Genomic DNA, 15,661 nt, shown 5'->3' with positions numbered 1-15,661 from the left:
AGTATTTTTTATTGATATGTTGAGTTGATCAACGCATCACATCAGAAAAGCTATCAACATATTAGCAGACATCTGTTTGACTTCTGATTTTTGTTTGCCGGTAAAATGGGGTTTAGAGACAGTACTACGTTTTTCTGGCATCATACTCTATCTAATCTTAAAATATCCCAACTCATGGTAAAAGTCCAATGAAATAACATTTTCAGACCCGATACTTTGCTCCTCTCAACAAATTTCAATTGTATTTTCTGAATGATTCCTTTTCTGCACTGAGGAAAGTCAAACTGTAGCGTTTGCACTTTCCCCCTGTGTGTACAGCTCTTCAATATGCGAAATATAGACATTTTAAATTGAGACTATTGAGACTTTTCCCGATCATGGCAGCAGAAAAGAAGGCGAAGACAGATCAGGATTTCAAATAAACCAATTCAACCTATGCTACCATTTCCAGAAAGAGGTAGTAGAATATGTTTTCATTCTGGGTGAATATATGAGAAACTCTGAATGGATTTAGTTTTGCTGTTGTTTCAAGACCAAAAAGGAACAGCCAGTGAATTATGCTTCCTGGCTGGTTGATATCGATAATTATCACGATAAAAGTTATTTCTTTCAAGTCTAAAGACTGAGATTTTTGCTCCTGAATGCAGGTTGTGGTTTTAAACGCTTCTTTACGAGCAGAGAACAAAACATGAAACAAATCTGAGGTAGAACAATTATGTGCTACAGCGCCCCACATTGCAAAATGCATTTCTATATATATATACTATTATTCATATTGTTTTATCGACCAGCACTACATGCCTCTCTTCTCCTGTTCTTCCCACAAGTGAATGATGACACAGACATGTTACGGTGGTTACGCCCCCTGTGGGAGTGCATTGGTAATAACTTTATTGCAAAAATACAGGTTCCCTCTTTCCCCGAGCAACAACACCCCAGAACTGACACACATAGTCTACACACACCCACAAACAAGAAACCATCATCAGCGTTACTCTCCACCCTTCTCTGTCTCTGACCATCATGTCATTCGCAAACAAAACACACTTTCATCCTTTAGTTTACATTCATTCGCTCTCGTGCTCCGTACGGCGCTCTCGCCACGCTTGCTGCTCTCTTTTTGCATTCCATTGGATGAAACGTAGACGTAGATGCAGAGCAACAAAGTTCACCAGCAGCATTGAACATGAAGTATCTCATCCTCCTCCTCTCCAGGCCTCTACCAGAGTCCGTGAGAGCGCCCCCCGTGGGTGGGGCGGGTGTGTCTGCCTCCTGACTGTCTCTGATACAGGATTGTGAGGGAAGGTTGATTTGCATAGCGGACTCATGCGCTACAATTGGCTACATTCTCCCACATCCAGTTCCCCCCCCCAAAAAAACAAACAATAAAAAACATTGACAAAATCAGAAAGGGAAATGAAAAACTGATGTTAAATACGCTCTCTGAGTTAAGTGCCAACCTTTGGTTTAGTTACAACGATCAATCAACATCAGTAAATTCTTGAAGAACTTCACATTGGCAAGTTCTTGAGTAAGGACTTTGTTATTTCATATGATATTTAATAGAATAAACATAATAATAAATCTACACATGTCAGAATGCTACTTAGTAAAGGGGGTAGTGAATGATATCATACCTGTTCATTACCGTATAATAAGTGTTCATACAACTGAGGAATGGTTGACATCTCTAAAGAAGATAGCTCACTGGCTGAAAATATACCTCTAATACATACATATCATATAAAGTATATTCATATTCGACATGTCACTGTCTCAGGCTGAAGATTATTTTTTGAAGATGAGTTTTTTTTCTGAGATCTCAAAAAACGTTCAGTGTTTTCAGCGGGTGAGAAAAATAATAAAGTGTGAATTCATAAGTGCCACTGAAGGTCACCTGAGGCCTTTAAGTAAAACAAACCACATCAATCGCTCTCGCTCAAACAGCCCTCGCAAAGTGCACTTCTTCTGCCAAGTCATCATCTCACAAAGCGCACTTGAGTATTCTACTCTTTTCATCGATAAAGCCGAAGAGGAAGGCTTTCCTAACATACATCCTCTCGCTCCTTCTCGACTTTCCTCCCCTGCTGGCCTATCTCTGGTGCTACCATTGCCTCTTCGTAAGGAAGAAAGCGCGCGAAGAATAAAAGAGTGCGAGAGAGGAAAGGAGTAGAGGTAAGAAGCAGAGAGAAAAAGGAAGCGCTTTTCTCGCTTAATCTCCCGGTAGAAACGGGAGAGCTGTCATTAAGATCGGCGAGAGGTTTAAGGGGGGGCGGAAACTCCAGCTAGACACTTGTGAAGTGCACTCCACTTGTATATGAAATGCAGACATGAGGAAGTACCACTTTAAGTTTATCAATATTCGTTAATTATCATTATCAACATTCCATAAGGTCTTATTAATTAACATACAGGTTTCATACATGAGTTTTTCTGTACATGACTCTTAGTCGAGAGTTCGGTCTCGGGCGGGTTAACTGTGCGAGCACACAGGAAGAAAAATAATAATAAGACAAACCCTAAAAACAAAAGAGAGAAAAAATATGGCTGCTCATTTGAAACAGACCCAGTTTCGGCTACGTGTGCGTCCAACATGAAATGCCCGTGAAGAAAGAGGAAGAGGCGTGGCTACTTGGTAAGAGCCTCCCCCTGAGCTGAGGGCTCCGGTTGGGATGGAGGGCAAGTCCGCTGAGAGCTCAGGTCCTAGTCAGACTCAGCCAGTGCCCCGCCGACATCAAACTGACAAGGCTACTTAAAGTGGCGAGGCTCGCCAGGTTGACTGCACTAGGGGATCCCTCGAAAAACCCAGGGGGAGTCAAGAAAGAACAGTCCAGGGAAGAAAGGGGGAAGCTTGAGGTTGTAGTTGGGGTCAGAGTGACTGCATAGACAGATTAGTAGGTAAAAGTAGGGGAGGGAGGGGGCTAAGCAGGGTGCTGCAGGCGCTGAGGGAGGCTGTACGTCAGTGCAGATGTGCATGTGAGCGTGCATGTGTCTGCGTGTGCATGTCGTGAGAGGGAGATGGGGGAAAGAACGGGATCGCAGCTGAGGTCAATCCTCCTGAGCCAGGTCCGTGACCCGAAGCTTCCCCCCCCCCACGTGTGGAAGTGGACACGGCGAGACGTTAGTGAAGCAGAGCGGGACTCTGGTCAGACGACAGCTTGACCCCCGTCAGACACAGCCAGAAACTCCCTGCATTGCTCGACAGCTCCTGGACGAGACGGGACGGGAGAGGAGAGAATGAAGGAAAGGTCAGATCAACAAGAGGGCACACGATAAATATTCATCAATTTAATTGAAAGGTTGAACAACTACATATGAAAAACACATGGATCTGAAGTGGACTCCAAATACTGATTTCATTTACGGAGAGATGTGTTGCAGTAAACGGTTGATTTGCTTCAGATAACCACAAATTTAGGTTTAAAGAGGTTTAAAGTTGTTTATTTAAAAAAAAGATTCAACCTAATTAATGGGATGTTGTTTTGTATGTGGTGTTTATATTATAACGACAACGGCAGGTGAAGGAGGCTGACATTTCCAACATGCGCTGACCAGTCGTAACAGAGAGGGTTAGCTGTCCAATCAGACTGGGCTGTATCAGGAGGGGGGCCTTATAGAGACAGGAGCTAAAAACAGGACTTTCAGACAGAGGCTGAAAAGAGGAGCTGCAGTAATGGACAGCGTGAGGGAAATTAATGGAAAGTTATGTGTTTTCTAAACATTAGAGCTATGAACATATAAACCCTTTCAAATAATAACTCAAATTAAATTATTATTTCATAAAATTGTAATATATCTCCTTTAAAAGGTCAGTGTTTGGTAATAATATTTGTTTCCAATTTGTTTATTCTAAAGATGGGTATTCGAAATTGGAAGTTGCAACAATGACATTAGTTCAATTCTCTTTGCATTGTACCAATAAAATATTATATCATATTAACTTTGAGGTGCCAACATCTCAGGCACTTAGCCCCACAAATGTGATTTTCTTTTTTTAAATGAAGGCGTAGCTCCCAAGCACAGTGAGTGTCAGTTTGATATATTTTCAGTGTATCCTGAAGCTAAAGAGAGCTGTCATGTTCAGTGCTTTTCTTGTTGTTTTTTTTAGTGGGGAGAAGCAGTGGCTCAGTATGTATTTAACAGTGAATCTCTGCTACAGAGATGACTGGCACATAACACAGTGTAACAACATCTTGTAGAGTCGCTTCAGATCGATGCACATTAGCCACGGTTGACACAGCGACGTGTGATTTGTGCCTTCTGGAAGTGAAGAGGTGTAAAACCTGAGCTGACACCTCTGCCTGTCAGACTATTTGTTACCTTTTAAGGTTAACAAAAGAGAGACGTTAAAAAGAAACCGACCAAACAGGCAGTTCGACAGTTTCTCTGTCATATGGGCACAAATCCTCCATGTCAATTCAAGTGCACTTGCTAGGATTCTGTTGGTTGCTCTGGTTTAAATTACCCTAAATTCCCCCAAAAATAATCCTTATCTGAGTATGATCTCTATGTCAACTGTGGCTGCAGTTGGGTAAAAATGATTACCTCTGGAAATTAAAAAAACATTTGACACATGACAGACATGCACAAGGATGAAAATGTGGACAGTTTTCACAAATCAGTTCACGTCTGCTATGTCCGAATGGGGGCTTAGCCTACTTCGGAGCCAGATGAGTCTAATACGCCAGAAAATAAAATGCTCACCAGTAACATGAAATATCAGGACAAGACTTTTAGTTTGCTATTCTGACCCGATTGGAACAAACCCATCTGGGTCACAAAGGATCTCAACCAAAGTAAGTTTCTCCAGACTTTAGCAGATGACTGTAGTGTGTGAAGTATATCGTCACATGAGCTTAGCGCGGTGTTTACCTGTAAAGCAGTGGAGGGAGGTGGTCATGAGAAGGTGTTGGTGATGAGGATGATGGAGGAGATGACAGTGGTGAAATAGCAACAGGGACTCAGAAGAGAGGAAGTAAGCAAGGAGAGGCACTGACATCACTCTGCTTCACCTTCGAGAGAGAAAGGGGAAAAAGACAGAGGAGACGCAAAGAGCAAGAGGACAGATTGGAAATCGAAAAGCAGGACAACAGGAAGAAACAGGACAAACGGCGTGGGAACAAGAGCACTGGGGAAAGCAATGTGTAAAGTGCAGCGAGGGTGTTATCAGGCAGATGTAGTTCAACAGCGCTGCCATAGGGAGGCGGCAGAGCAGAGGAGATGACACTCACAAAGCTGCGGGTTGCAGTCAGGCGGCTGCGGCGAGAGGTCACTACAGTGCCGCTCAGGCTGCGTCCCATTTGCCTCAGATTTTCCCCGTCATCCGGCTCCGCCCCTAAACGCAGATCCTGCAACATCATCGGCTGCGGGGGGGGGGGGGGGAGAGAAAAGCAGTATTTCTGACAGATGTTTTGAAACTGATCCAAATGGTGGTAGGTAAACATGTGAGGCAACAAGGTGTTACCTTGTTGAGGTAGGTGGGGGTGCTGGTAGAGTCTGCCCCGTACACACTCCTCTCCATGTCCGCGTTGGGGGTCTTTGAGCGAGCCTGTCCTCCCACCCTGGATATGAGCCTCTCTGATGGGCTGCAGCCTGACAAATGACATGTGCTGTTTGAATGAAGCTTATTGAAAACTTTTCCTTTTATTCCCAGTGTCCTTAAAGTTACCATTTAGTAGCTTAAGAGATGAAACATCTTGTCGCAGCCAATTTGAGAGGATGATTTATATATTCAATATGAATTTTAAGTTTCAACCCTTCACATATCACACTTATTGAGTACATGATTTTTATGGTTGTACCATTAAGTAAATTAAAAATTCTCTCTGTCTGGTAAAGATGTTAAAGTAAATTATCCTTGGATTTTATACAATGTGAATGGTGTCGTTTTTTATGTGTGGGTAAGTGTGTTTGTGTGTGTGTGTGTGTGTGTGAGAGAGTGTGTGTGTGTGTGTGAACGTGCGTCTTGGTGTGTACCTGTCTTTCTGGCCTGCAGACTGGCTTGGTAAAGGGAGTCAAGCTCAGACAGCTCAGCCTCTTCGCGGTCACAGCGCGGGTCACCGTGTTGCCCTGGAGCATGCTGGGAGCTGTAGTGCCCTGGAGAGGACTGGCAACTGTAGCTGCAGTTCTGGCTGGACGCCTGTGGCCTGAATGGTACGCAGCAGTCTGGGGGCGTGCTGTATGGCGTTACCACGGCGTCAGGGCGGTCCAAGCTCCAGGAGGACCAATGGCGCATGCCGCTGTCGGAGGCGGCTCCGTGCCTCGGCCAGTGCTGAGAGACGACAGTGGGGGACTGGGGCCGGGGGGGCTGCCACAGCGGCGCGGGAGGTCTCCTTTGCCCAGAGGCTTCCAGAGGGGAGGACGGGGGAGGAGTGGAGGGCAGAGGGGTAGGGGGTGTGTGTGTGGGTTCAAGGTGTGTGGAGTGTGCGGTGTGTGTGGCGTGTGTATCCCAGAGACGCAGAGGAAGCGAGGGCAAAGAGATGGCTAGGTGCTTCCCCAGAGGTCTGACACTCACCCCCCCTGCCTGCAGCAACTCACACAGCCTCACCCCTGTGCCCTCCATCCCATCCTCCTCTTCCTCCCTTCTCCTGCCCACGCATCTGCCGCCCTCCTCCTCCTCCCCCCCTTGGCCGGAAGGGGCGCAAGGGTGAGCGATGTGGAGGGTGAACGGGGGTCGAGGGGCAGCAGGTAGCCGATAGGGTGGAGGGGGTGGGTCCGGGCCCTGAGCAGCATCCTGGTTGGGCACTGCCGGGTCCTCTTCCTCCTCCTGATTGGGCGTCAGCAGTACTTGGACCGGGCCAGGCTGTTCACTGGAGAGCACAGAGGACAGGGAGGGTGTCAGTCAGCCGGTGGCACAAAATAAAGAAGAAGAAAAAATAATTAAAAAAAGACACTGCTCTGACGTCAGGTGAGTTACTGCATCGAGGGAAGGTCACAACAGCATACCAGCATAAACAAGCAGAAACACACACGCATTCACCTACACAACAGAAACAGCCACAAACACACAATGATGCAGCCCTGTGCATGCATTGCTCTGTGCGTGGGATCTCACAGACATGCTGTTTATGAATCAGTCAAAAGCTTAACTTCCCTGATCTGAACATATCCGGCTCAAATGACAAAAGATCCCACCGTAATCTGATTTTCCAAAACAGCAATGTGCCCTCTGCTGCACGGAGCACTGGTGCAGTATATCAACACGGAAAATAAATGTGGCTCCGACACTACAAAGTCAGTCAGCCTCACCGGGCCACGATATTGCTTTATTGATTTACATACATTGATTTGTGGAGGGTATGATATATGTTGAACATTAGCGGATCCTCTCTGCGGAGTCAATCAGTTTGTGGTAAACTATTGTGTGTGCGTGTTGGTATGTGTGAACAGCGAGTCTGTAAATTTGTGTGTGTCTGTTTTGATGGGAGTGCGCGCAGACCTGTGTGTGTCTACGAGCGAGCCAGCCCCCATCCCCCACATTAACTCTCCCGTCTCTTTTCAGCCTTAGTAATTACCCAGCAGGCTTTGCAGCAGCGAGCCATAAATCAGAGGCTTGTGTTGATCAATAGAGGAGAGGAGGAAGGTAATAAAAAGGACTCTGGGCTCTACCTCCTCTTCCTTCCCTTTCTGTCCTGATGTTCGCAGTTTGGATTTGTAGTTTATAAATTTTCAGTTGAAACTGTTTGGAAACTGAGTCTATACGAAACTTCCAATCTAATCTTTCGATCATCTACTGGCTCCAAGTGCAGCAACCATACAGCTTCTAACAGGAGAATATGTTTTAGATAAGATTTTAAGATTACAAGACCAACTTTAAGGCACATATGGGATAAACTGAGATGCGTAGGGACACCTTTATTGAGAATTTGCAGCTAAAAACCTCAAAGCCAGAGGACTAGACTACACAACAACAGTTCCAAATACCAGGAAGTAGTCCCCTAATATCCAAGTTGACATTAATGCATGCATTATTGAAAAACAAAGTTTTGAATCTTATCTAGTTATCATTCTTATTTAATCTAAAATGAATGTGTTCAATTAACTTGCATTAACTTGCAATGTCACTCTATTCAAATATAGAATGTACTTGTCCCTTCCTGTACATTAAGTCCCTTGCACTTTCCCCTTAACTCACACATACACAACACTCCGTGACACACAAACACAGCAGCAAAAAGCACAGTGACGGACGACAGCTTCACGGTGCACGGACCAATAGAGCAGCAGCACACAACGTGCAGAGGGAAGCCTTGGCGGCGACACAACTACAAAGAGCGGCACGACAACAATGACGGGGAAGCAGTGAAGCACGCAAAAAGCAGAGAGCAGCACAGCGACTCTCGTATTCTTATCAGTGGCACTGCAACAAACACACAAACACAGGAGGGGAAGACCTTTCTGCGTATAGTCAAATGTGATAGCTTTAGAACACACACACACACAAACACACACAAACACACATACACAGACATACAGCAGGATGTGAGAGTGCAGTGCTTTGGGTGACAAAAAAAAAGGGGTTTCTGGGATTTTTGGGCAGCCAGAACTGAAGGCACACACATGAGGGTGTTGAGGTGTGTTCTTAGACGGCCAACACCCAGAGGACACACACGCATGGGGTCCTGAGGTGGGTTTGAGGACACACACAAACTGAGGGAGGGGGGAGACGGAGGAAGGGGGTCGGAGACGAGACTGACACAGGCACCGTTGCGGACATATAAGGTGGGGGACAGTGGTGGTACCTGTGAGGCCCCTGTGGACGGGCCCTTCCTGCCTCCAGTTCCATTTCCTGTTCCTGCCTGCGTTTGATTGGGCCCCCAGTGCTCCTCATGCACGCAGCTACAGCCAATCCGCTATGAGCGTTAGCCTCATGCAGGGGTCTGAGCACAGCTGAAGATGTTAACGACAGAGTGGGAGATAAGAGAAAGGAGAAAAAGACAGAGATACACATCGACAGGGAGAGAAAGAAAAGAAAGGAGAATGGAACAAGGGAAGAGAGAAGAAGAAGATGTAAACAGGTGACAGAGAAAAGAGAAGCAGAGCAGAAGGAGTGGTTATGAGGGGGCCGGCATGCATTACGCTCCTCTACTGTAAGTTAACATGGGTTTTTTATACAGGCACAGAGTTGAGAAGTGGGAGGATTTGTTTTAAAAGAATCCTCTTTCATCACAACTGTACGACAGTTAGAGGAATAGTTAAATTGTTCATAAAAATGTTGGATACGTTTACAAATTAACTGCGAGCACGGCTAACAGTGAGCTACGGCTAAAATTGACACTTGAATTCCCTTCATGTTTAGATTGTTTTTTGAGTTAATGCTGCAATGATTGGGAAGTACATAACTCGAAAGAAGAAATTGCACATTTATTCTCTTACAAATAATGGTCGAAGTCATAAGAAATCAAATGTAGCTATCCTCACTGAAGCCTATATTTGTTTGATACGATGACTTGTGTTATTTTAGCAAAACCATACATGACCCGTCTCCACTTCCTGCCACTATATCAAGAAACAAAGCCAAAATATCCTGAAACACTGCCTTCATGCTCCAATGACGTTGATCCAATTAAAATGAAACAAAGACCTACCTAAAGCAACAGAAGCCATCTTTGAGAAAAATCGTTTTAACATGTACGTTGACGTTTTAGTTTGATCCATGTCCCATCCGCTAATATGGAGGACGCAAGGTTTATGACCTATACTGCAGCCAGCCACCAGGAGGGGATCAAGGCGCTTTGGCATCACTTGAAGGGAGCAGTCATGTCTTCCATCTCTGTATATATAACTTCACATTTCTATATAGAGGCTAAAAGATATTAGTTGGTAATCTCTGTCGCTGCACGGTCGCAGTGTGTTAAACTCCATCCTGTAGTTTCATCCCTTCCCACTTCACAACTCGTGTTAATGCATCAACATGTAAATTTGCACTGAGTCAACATTAGAAAAGTGAGGAGCAAAGTTGAGGCTACGTTCATTGAGCTACAGACACCAGACAGGGGGGGAGAAGAAGGGAGAGATCAGAAAATTGGTTTTCGGAGGAAGCTCTCTTTAGTGCTTAGCCTTGTGAACGCACCCTGGATGATGTTAGTTTGCTGTTAAAAAGATGCAGAGAAGGACAACAAAGGATCAGCCGTCACCCGCCTTGGCTGGATTTTTGCATACTTTTGGTTGCGAGAGCCAGAATAACGGTGGGCTGACGGCTGCTCTGTTGTTGTTAGCTGTCACGACCTCTAACACACCGAGGCAGATTGTCTGGAGTGCGCCTGAAACCATTGATACGGTCGTGGAAACCAAAGTTCGGTTATGTAATGTGCCGATAGTGATGCCATCTGCTCGTTCGCGAGGTGTCCTTTCACTTCATCAAGGTTGTGAGTGTACTCGCAGGGATGTGTGTGTGTGTGTGTGTGTGTGAGTTGTGTCCATGTGTGTGTCAGGTACATGAGGCAGAAAACACTGAGGCACACACAGTAGGACAGACAGGACACAGCCTAATAATCCCTGATAGAGATTTAGTTAGCGCTGAGCTGGAGGGGAAAACCTGCACACCTGCAATTCATATATGGCTCTCTCTCTCTTTTTCCCTCTCTCTCTCTCTTTCTCTCTCTCTCTCTCTCTCTCTCTCGCTCTCTCTCTCTCACACACACACAACTATAGAAACACGCACAACATTTGAGGACCAATGCATGAAAATACACACAACACACACACACAATATGGGCAAACACATTGGGAACACAAAGTCTTTCAAGCTCAGTTTCAATGTCAGAGTCTCTATGGAGAGAAAGAGGTCTAGGATATGTGTGCTTCCTGTGAAGAAACATCGTAAGCATTTAAAGTGTGTATGCACGGATCGCCTGACACAAAGTCCATATCTGAATGTGTTGTTTTGAGTCTTATAATTCCCCAGCTTCACATAGATCCAAGAACATTGCAGCTTTTAAGTGGAAAGCTTTGCCCAGTTTTAAAGTGGGAGAAGTTTTTCTAAAAATACACACTATACACTCTCTATATCCTCTCTCTCTCCCTCTCTCTCTCTCTCTCCCTCTCCCTCTCTCGGAAATATTATGCTGAAATTAAAAAAACTGTTACTAGTTAGTTGACTTTAACATGTAAAATTGGCAGAGTGCTTTGAGTTGTCTAAGAACGCCAAAGTTGCACATCTGTAGCTATGAAAAACCACATCTCCCTCATACACACAGACACACACACATACACACACAAAGAACATGGCATTTATATGAATGAAAATGAATAAAACATCAAGCAAACAAACATACTGTGGATGAAGAAGAAGAAGGCACACAAGAGTACACACACACACACACACACACACATAACCTTTGAGTGAATTAAATTGTAAACTCCCTAGAGTGTTGCCAGGACATCAGAGCTCATAACTTTAAAAAAAACTCAGATGAGACTGTCAGACACACACCCACACACACACACATTATTCTAACATAAAACGCTCGTCGATGACCCACACAGAAACCCAATATTCACAGCTTAAGTTTAAGTAGCACACGCTGAACTATTAAAACAATACAGACCGAGGGAGACAGATGGAGAGACAGATGAACAGATGGGAGAAAGGACAAAGAGGAGGTCAGACAGAGACACAGACACACTGTCACCGCTAAACAACACAACAGGTGATAATGTGACCTTAAATTTGCACCTGGTGAGATTTTAACAGAGAAACACTTTTGACAAATTGTCAGCAGCGATTATTTTTTTATCTTTTTTTGTTTTTTTACGATGTCGCCTTGCACAGCTTCAAATGCAGGTATGTTGTTGACATTCCTCCAGTTCACACAAATTTACAAAAGAAAACATATGCTCTCGCTTCTCACTTGTAAGCATCCAGCTGTGCAGATAGCGAGGTTTGGAGCGATGTAAGAAAAGGTTCCTACAAACTGCCGATAGCAGTTCACAGGCGATAAGGAATATGTTTTTCATAATTTTGGTGAACGAACTCTACGACTCTTCCTCTTCCGAAAACATCTACACTTTCATGAACTTCTTCCTTCTCCTCCACCGACCACTCCTACCCTCTGTTTCTCTTTTCATCCTTCTTTCATCCGTACCCTGGTGTTGGAGCTGGTCCAGGTCCATGAATTTGCTGGGTTTGGGGTTGAATCCCATGGCGGCCTCCCGCTCGGCCTCCCTCCGCTTCTGCTGCTCCTGCTGTCGGGCTCTCCTCGCCACCTCCTCCTGCAGCTCGTCCAGCTCGCTGCGCCCTGAGCCGTAACAGACAAAGCAGACGTATAGTACAGGAGCTCAACAGAAAAGGAGGAAATTAAAGGCAAATTACATCCATGCGCAGATACATACCTGTGCTGGTGACCCTACCCCAGCTGGGCGAGGGCAGCTCCTGCAGGATGGCACCGCTGCTCTTTGACTTGGGCACCGAACGCCATGAAGGTCCCGACATTAGCGCCCGTTTCTGTTGCCCCACCTCCCTGTGGAGAGAAAAAAAAAGAAAAACACACAGAGAGAAAGAGACAAACAGGTTGAGCAGACAGACCAATGTGTTCATTGATTGATTTGTTGTTTTCCGACCCACTCTTGTTGGACCATTTGTGTTAGTGTCACGCTTGTATCTGATGCTGATAGAGTGCAATTGAACGGAAAAACGAGCGTGACAAATAAACCAAGAGAGGGAAAGATGATAAACGACAGAGAGACAAAGGTAGAGACAGAAATCGTTATTTGTTCCTTTCATACCTGTCTGGACTGCTGCTGTTCCTCTCGCTGCTCTCGTAGCCACTCTCCATCCTCTGGATCAGACGCGGCTGGTGCTCCACCCCTCTCAGAGGTGGAGGAGCAGGGGGACCCATGGTCCGCCCGCTGCCAAGAGACCTGGGCTGCCCGACCAACCCAAACCCCACCTCCAACTCCCTGATGTCCCTCTCTTCTACGTCTTGCAGCCCTGGCTGGATGGGTGGAGCGGGTCCCGCCAAAGGGAGGGAGTCGTGGGGCTCTGGACGGAGAGAGGGACCAGGCAGCGTGTTGTAGCCCAGAGAGGAGCCTCGCTGGCGGGTGAAGATGCTGTCGATGTTCAGGGCCTCTCTCCTGGGCCTCCAGGTTGGCCTGTAGCGGCCTCCAGAAGAACTAGAGAGCAAGGGACAAAGTTGTTACACAGGATGTAACATGATTTCAGGAGAGGTAAGAATACTGTGACATGCCATTAAAATAAAAGTGACATTACTTTAAAAACTTCTTTAAAGGATGAAAATATATCTGTATGTAAATTCATGTTAAAATAAAGTACAATCACTCCTTTTATAAGATACTGAAAAAGCTAATAACACATACACCTGCAAAATTACTTGGTCACTCTGTTACAGAGTCACAGAATATTTCACTCTTTTTACCTTGTGACCCTTTGGCGGGCGCCTGACTTCCGGGGTTCAATAGACTAATTTACGTGCATTATACATATCTAAGAATAGCTCTAACAGTGATGGTGCAGCAATATATTAATCTAATAATGTGCATGTTTACAATTCAAAGGCAGGATGTTTGAAGTCAAAGTGTTAGTGCTGTAGTACCTGGACTTGCTCTCGCTGCTGGTGCTTTCATCCTCCCAGTGGGGGCCACCTGCCCCACTCTCACAGCCCCCTACTCCTGACGAGGAGGAGGAGGACAGGGGACGAGAGGAGGAGGAGGAGGAGGTCAGGGGCCGGCGGGAGGAGAGGAGGAAGACAGCCGTCTCCTTGTACTCCGGCAGGGGAGGAGAGGGGGGGCAGGGAGGACCCTCCACCGCTGACTCTACATATGGGAGAAGAGCAGGAGGAGAAAAGAAAGTAAATCCAATAATATTTTTATTTATCCCAGAGGGAATAATTATGAAGGCAGCATTCCAAGTAAATATGAGAATAGCCCCTAACGCGGAGCATAAGCGAGTCTGCAGTGATGAAGCACGGGGACAAAACACAACGTTTCCGCTGTAATTCAAAACTGACCTTTGTTTGCTCTTAGCTGTTCCTACAACAAATACTGCAGCTCTGCACTTTCCCTGGCTCTGGAAACACTGTGGTCACTTGTGTATTTGCAGTTGTGTTGGAGCTTCAGAAGTGTGATGTTTTGCTGCACTTTGTGAGTCTAGATAACTTTGCATCTGGACTTCAGCATTACCTCTGGCGTCAGCACTGTGTGGTGGTGTGCCAATGTCGTAATTGCAGACCACTGTGGTCTGGGATTCACTGGAGAGGTGACTGCCTGTGGACTGGTGGAGAGGCCGGCTGCGGGAGGCGCGGTGGCTGGAGCTCTCCGTCGAGGAGTCAGTGCGAGTGTCGCTGGATATGGACGGCTCCCGACCTAAGAGAGAACAAGTGAAAAGAGAGACGACCTTTTAGTTAATCCTACATCTCAGTATGTTTATTAAAGTACAGTCTTTGCAGCATATAGAGGCACAGAGGCTGGATTATAGGGTTGAAGGTCGGAGCTCTAAAGCCGTAACCTTGCGTGGCCCCCGGATGATAGACACAAAGTAAATCTGATCTGATCTGTGGCAGAGTGTGTGATCTTTACTGTACCGGAGTCTTCGCTGTCGTAACCGGCCTTGCTGCTGCAGTGCTGGAGCTCCAGCTGCGGGTTGGAGCTGGTACAGGGGTTGGGGCTCTCCTGCAGTATCACAGGCGTCCCACGGGGGTCAGCGTAGAGCAGCAGCAGGGGCTGATAGTGGCCTTTGATACAGCGAGACACAACGTCCTTCCACTTCGGGCCAATCTGGAGGTGCAGCAGGGGAACACACACTCACATAGACACACACGCTTTGCAGCTTTATGGAACATGCTAAAATATAGTAACACACAACAGATTTAGCTCTGAAACCTGCACAAAGATTTAAACAGTGCTGGAGATTAAACCTTGAACACAGAACAGACCGTGCAGCACTCAGACTAACAGACAGCGTAGTTCCAGTTGTCCCTGCTTTACCGGCCCAGCTGGAGATGCAGCAGAAACAGCACTGTACAGTGCACCCTCCCCGATGCTGCAGCATGCAGACTCCAAACTGTGTCTCACCTCTTTGACGTGGGCGTCGTCGAAGTACATCCACTTGCGTATCTTGGTCTGGAAGAAGAAGGTGGAGTAGTGCTTGCCGTAGTAGCACACCATGCCCACCAAATAGAGCTCCGCCTGGCGAGCCCTCTCCTCTGTCACACGGTAGAACAACTACAGAGAGAGAGAGAGAGAGAGAGAGAGGAGAGAGGAGGGGAGGGGGAGGAGACCGGGAGGGAGGGAGGAAGGGAGGGAGGGATAGATGCAGGGAAGAGAGGGAGAGGTGTGCGTCAGGCGAGGAGATGGAGACAGAGGAGTTAATGTGAATACAGGCACATTTCTGCTCACCTAGTGTATATGCTGTATGCAGTAATCCTCCACATCCTTCCTTCTCACAAACTCTTCACCTTCCCCTGCCTGTACACTGCTCACACTGAACACTGCTGCGTATGTGCTGCAGCTTCTCATGCAGAACTAATCCACACAACTCACACTGATCTCTCAGGTCAGCTGCTGCAGACAGCGCTGATGCTTTTTGCACATTTTTATGCAACTGCCACTGTGATATTGGTGCGGAATTAGGGATGAAATCAGTTTGACAGTAAACCGTGTGAGTTGTACCACTTCATTCTGTGACAGCAGGAGAGCTGCTAGT

General features: G+C 46.3%; 1 protein-coding gene across 3 annotated transcripts in view; it reads right to left on the bottom strand.

Moving 5' to 3' along the window:
- Positions 1-856: 856 nt before the first annotated feature.
- The window catches only part of usp54b (ubiquitin specific peptidase 54b), a 38,937-nt gene continuing 24,132 nt past the window's right edge, over positions 857-15,661 (bottom strand). For 2 of the 3 annotated variants that reach the window (XM_062378819.1, XM_062378820.1), the window contains exons 8-19: positions 15,031-15,180; positions 14,541-14,733; positions 14,140-14,322; positions 13,554-13,773; positions 12,727-13,113; positions 12,334-12,461; positions 12,087-12,239; positions 8,742-8,889; positions 5,977-6,809; positions 5,465-5,592; positions 5,232-5,363; positions 857-3,208 (exon numbers count right to left, since the gene is read on the bottom strand). In XM_062378819.1, coding sequence (XP_062234803.1) covers positions 3,122-3,208; positions 5,232-5,363; positions 5,465-5,592; positions 5,977-6,809; positions 8,742-8,889; positions 12,087-12,239; positions 12,334-12,461; positions 12,727-13,113; positions 13,554-13,773; positions 14,140-14,322; positions 14,541-14,733; positions 15,031-15,180 — 2,742 coding nt within the window. In that variant the 3' untranslated portion in view covers positions 857-3,121. Of the gene's footprint in view, positions 3,209-4,872; positions 5,013-5,231; positions 5,364-5,464; positions 5,593-5,976; positions 6,810-8,741; positions 8,890-12,086; positions 12,240-12,333; positions 12,462-12,726; positions 13,114-13,553; positions 13,774-14,139; positions 14,323-14,540; positions 14,734-15,030; positions 15,181-15,661 lie in introns of all 3 variants that reach the window. The other variant, XR_009911929.1, reaches the window with a different exon arrangement.

This window comes from Platichthys flesus, chromosome 20 (assembly GCF_949316205.1).
Source record: "Platichthys flesus chromosome 20, fPlaFle2.1, whole genome shotgun sequence".
In the NCBI taxonomy this organism is placed as follows: Eukaryota; Metazoa; Chordata; class Actinopteri; order Pleuronectiformes; family Pleuronectidae; genus Platichthys; species Platichthys flesus.
The sequence above is the reverse complement of the archived record's forward strand: the minus strand, read 5'-3'. Positions and strand labels throughout refer to the sequence as shown.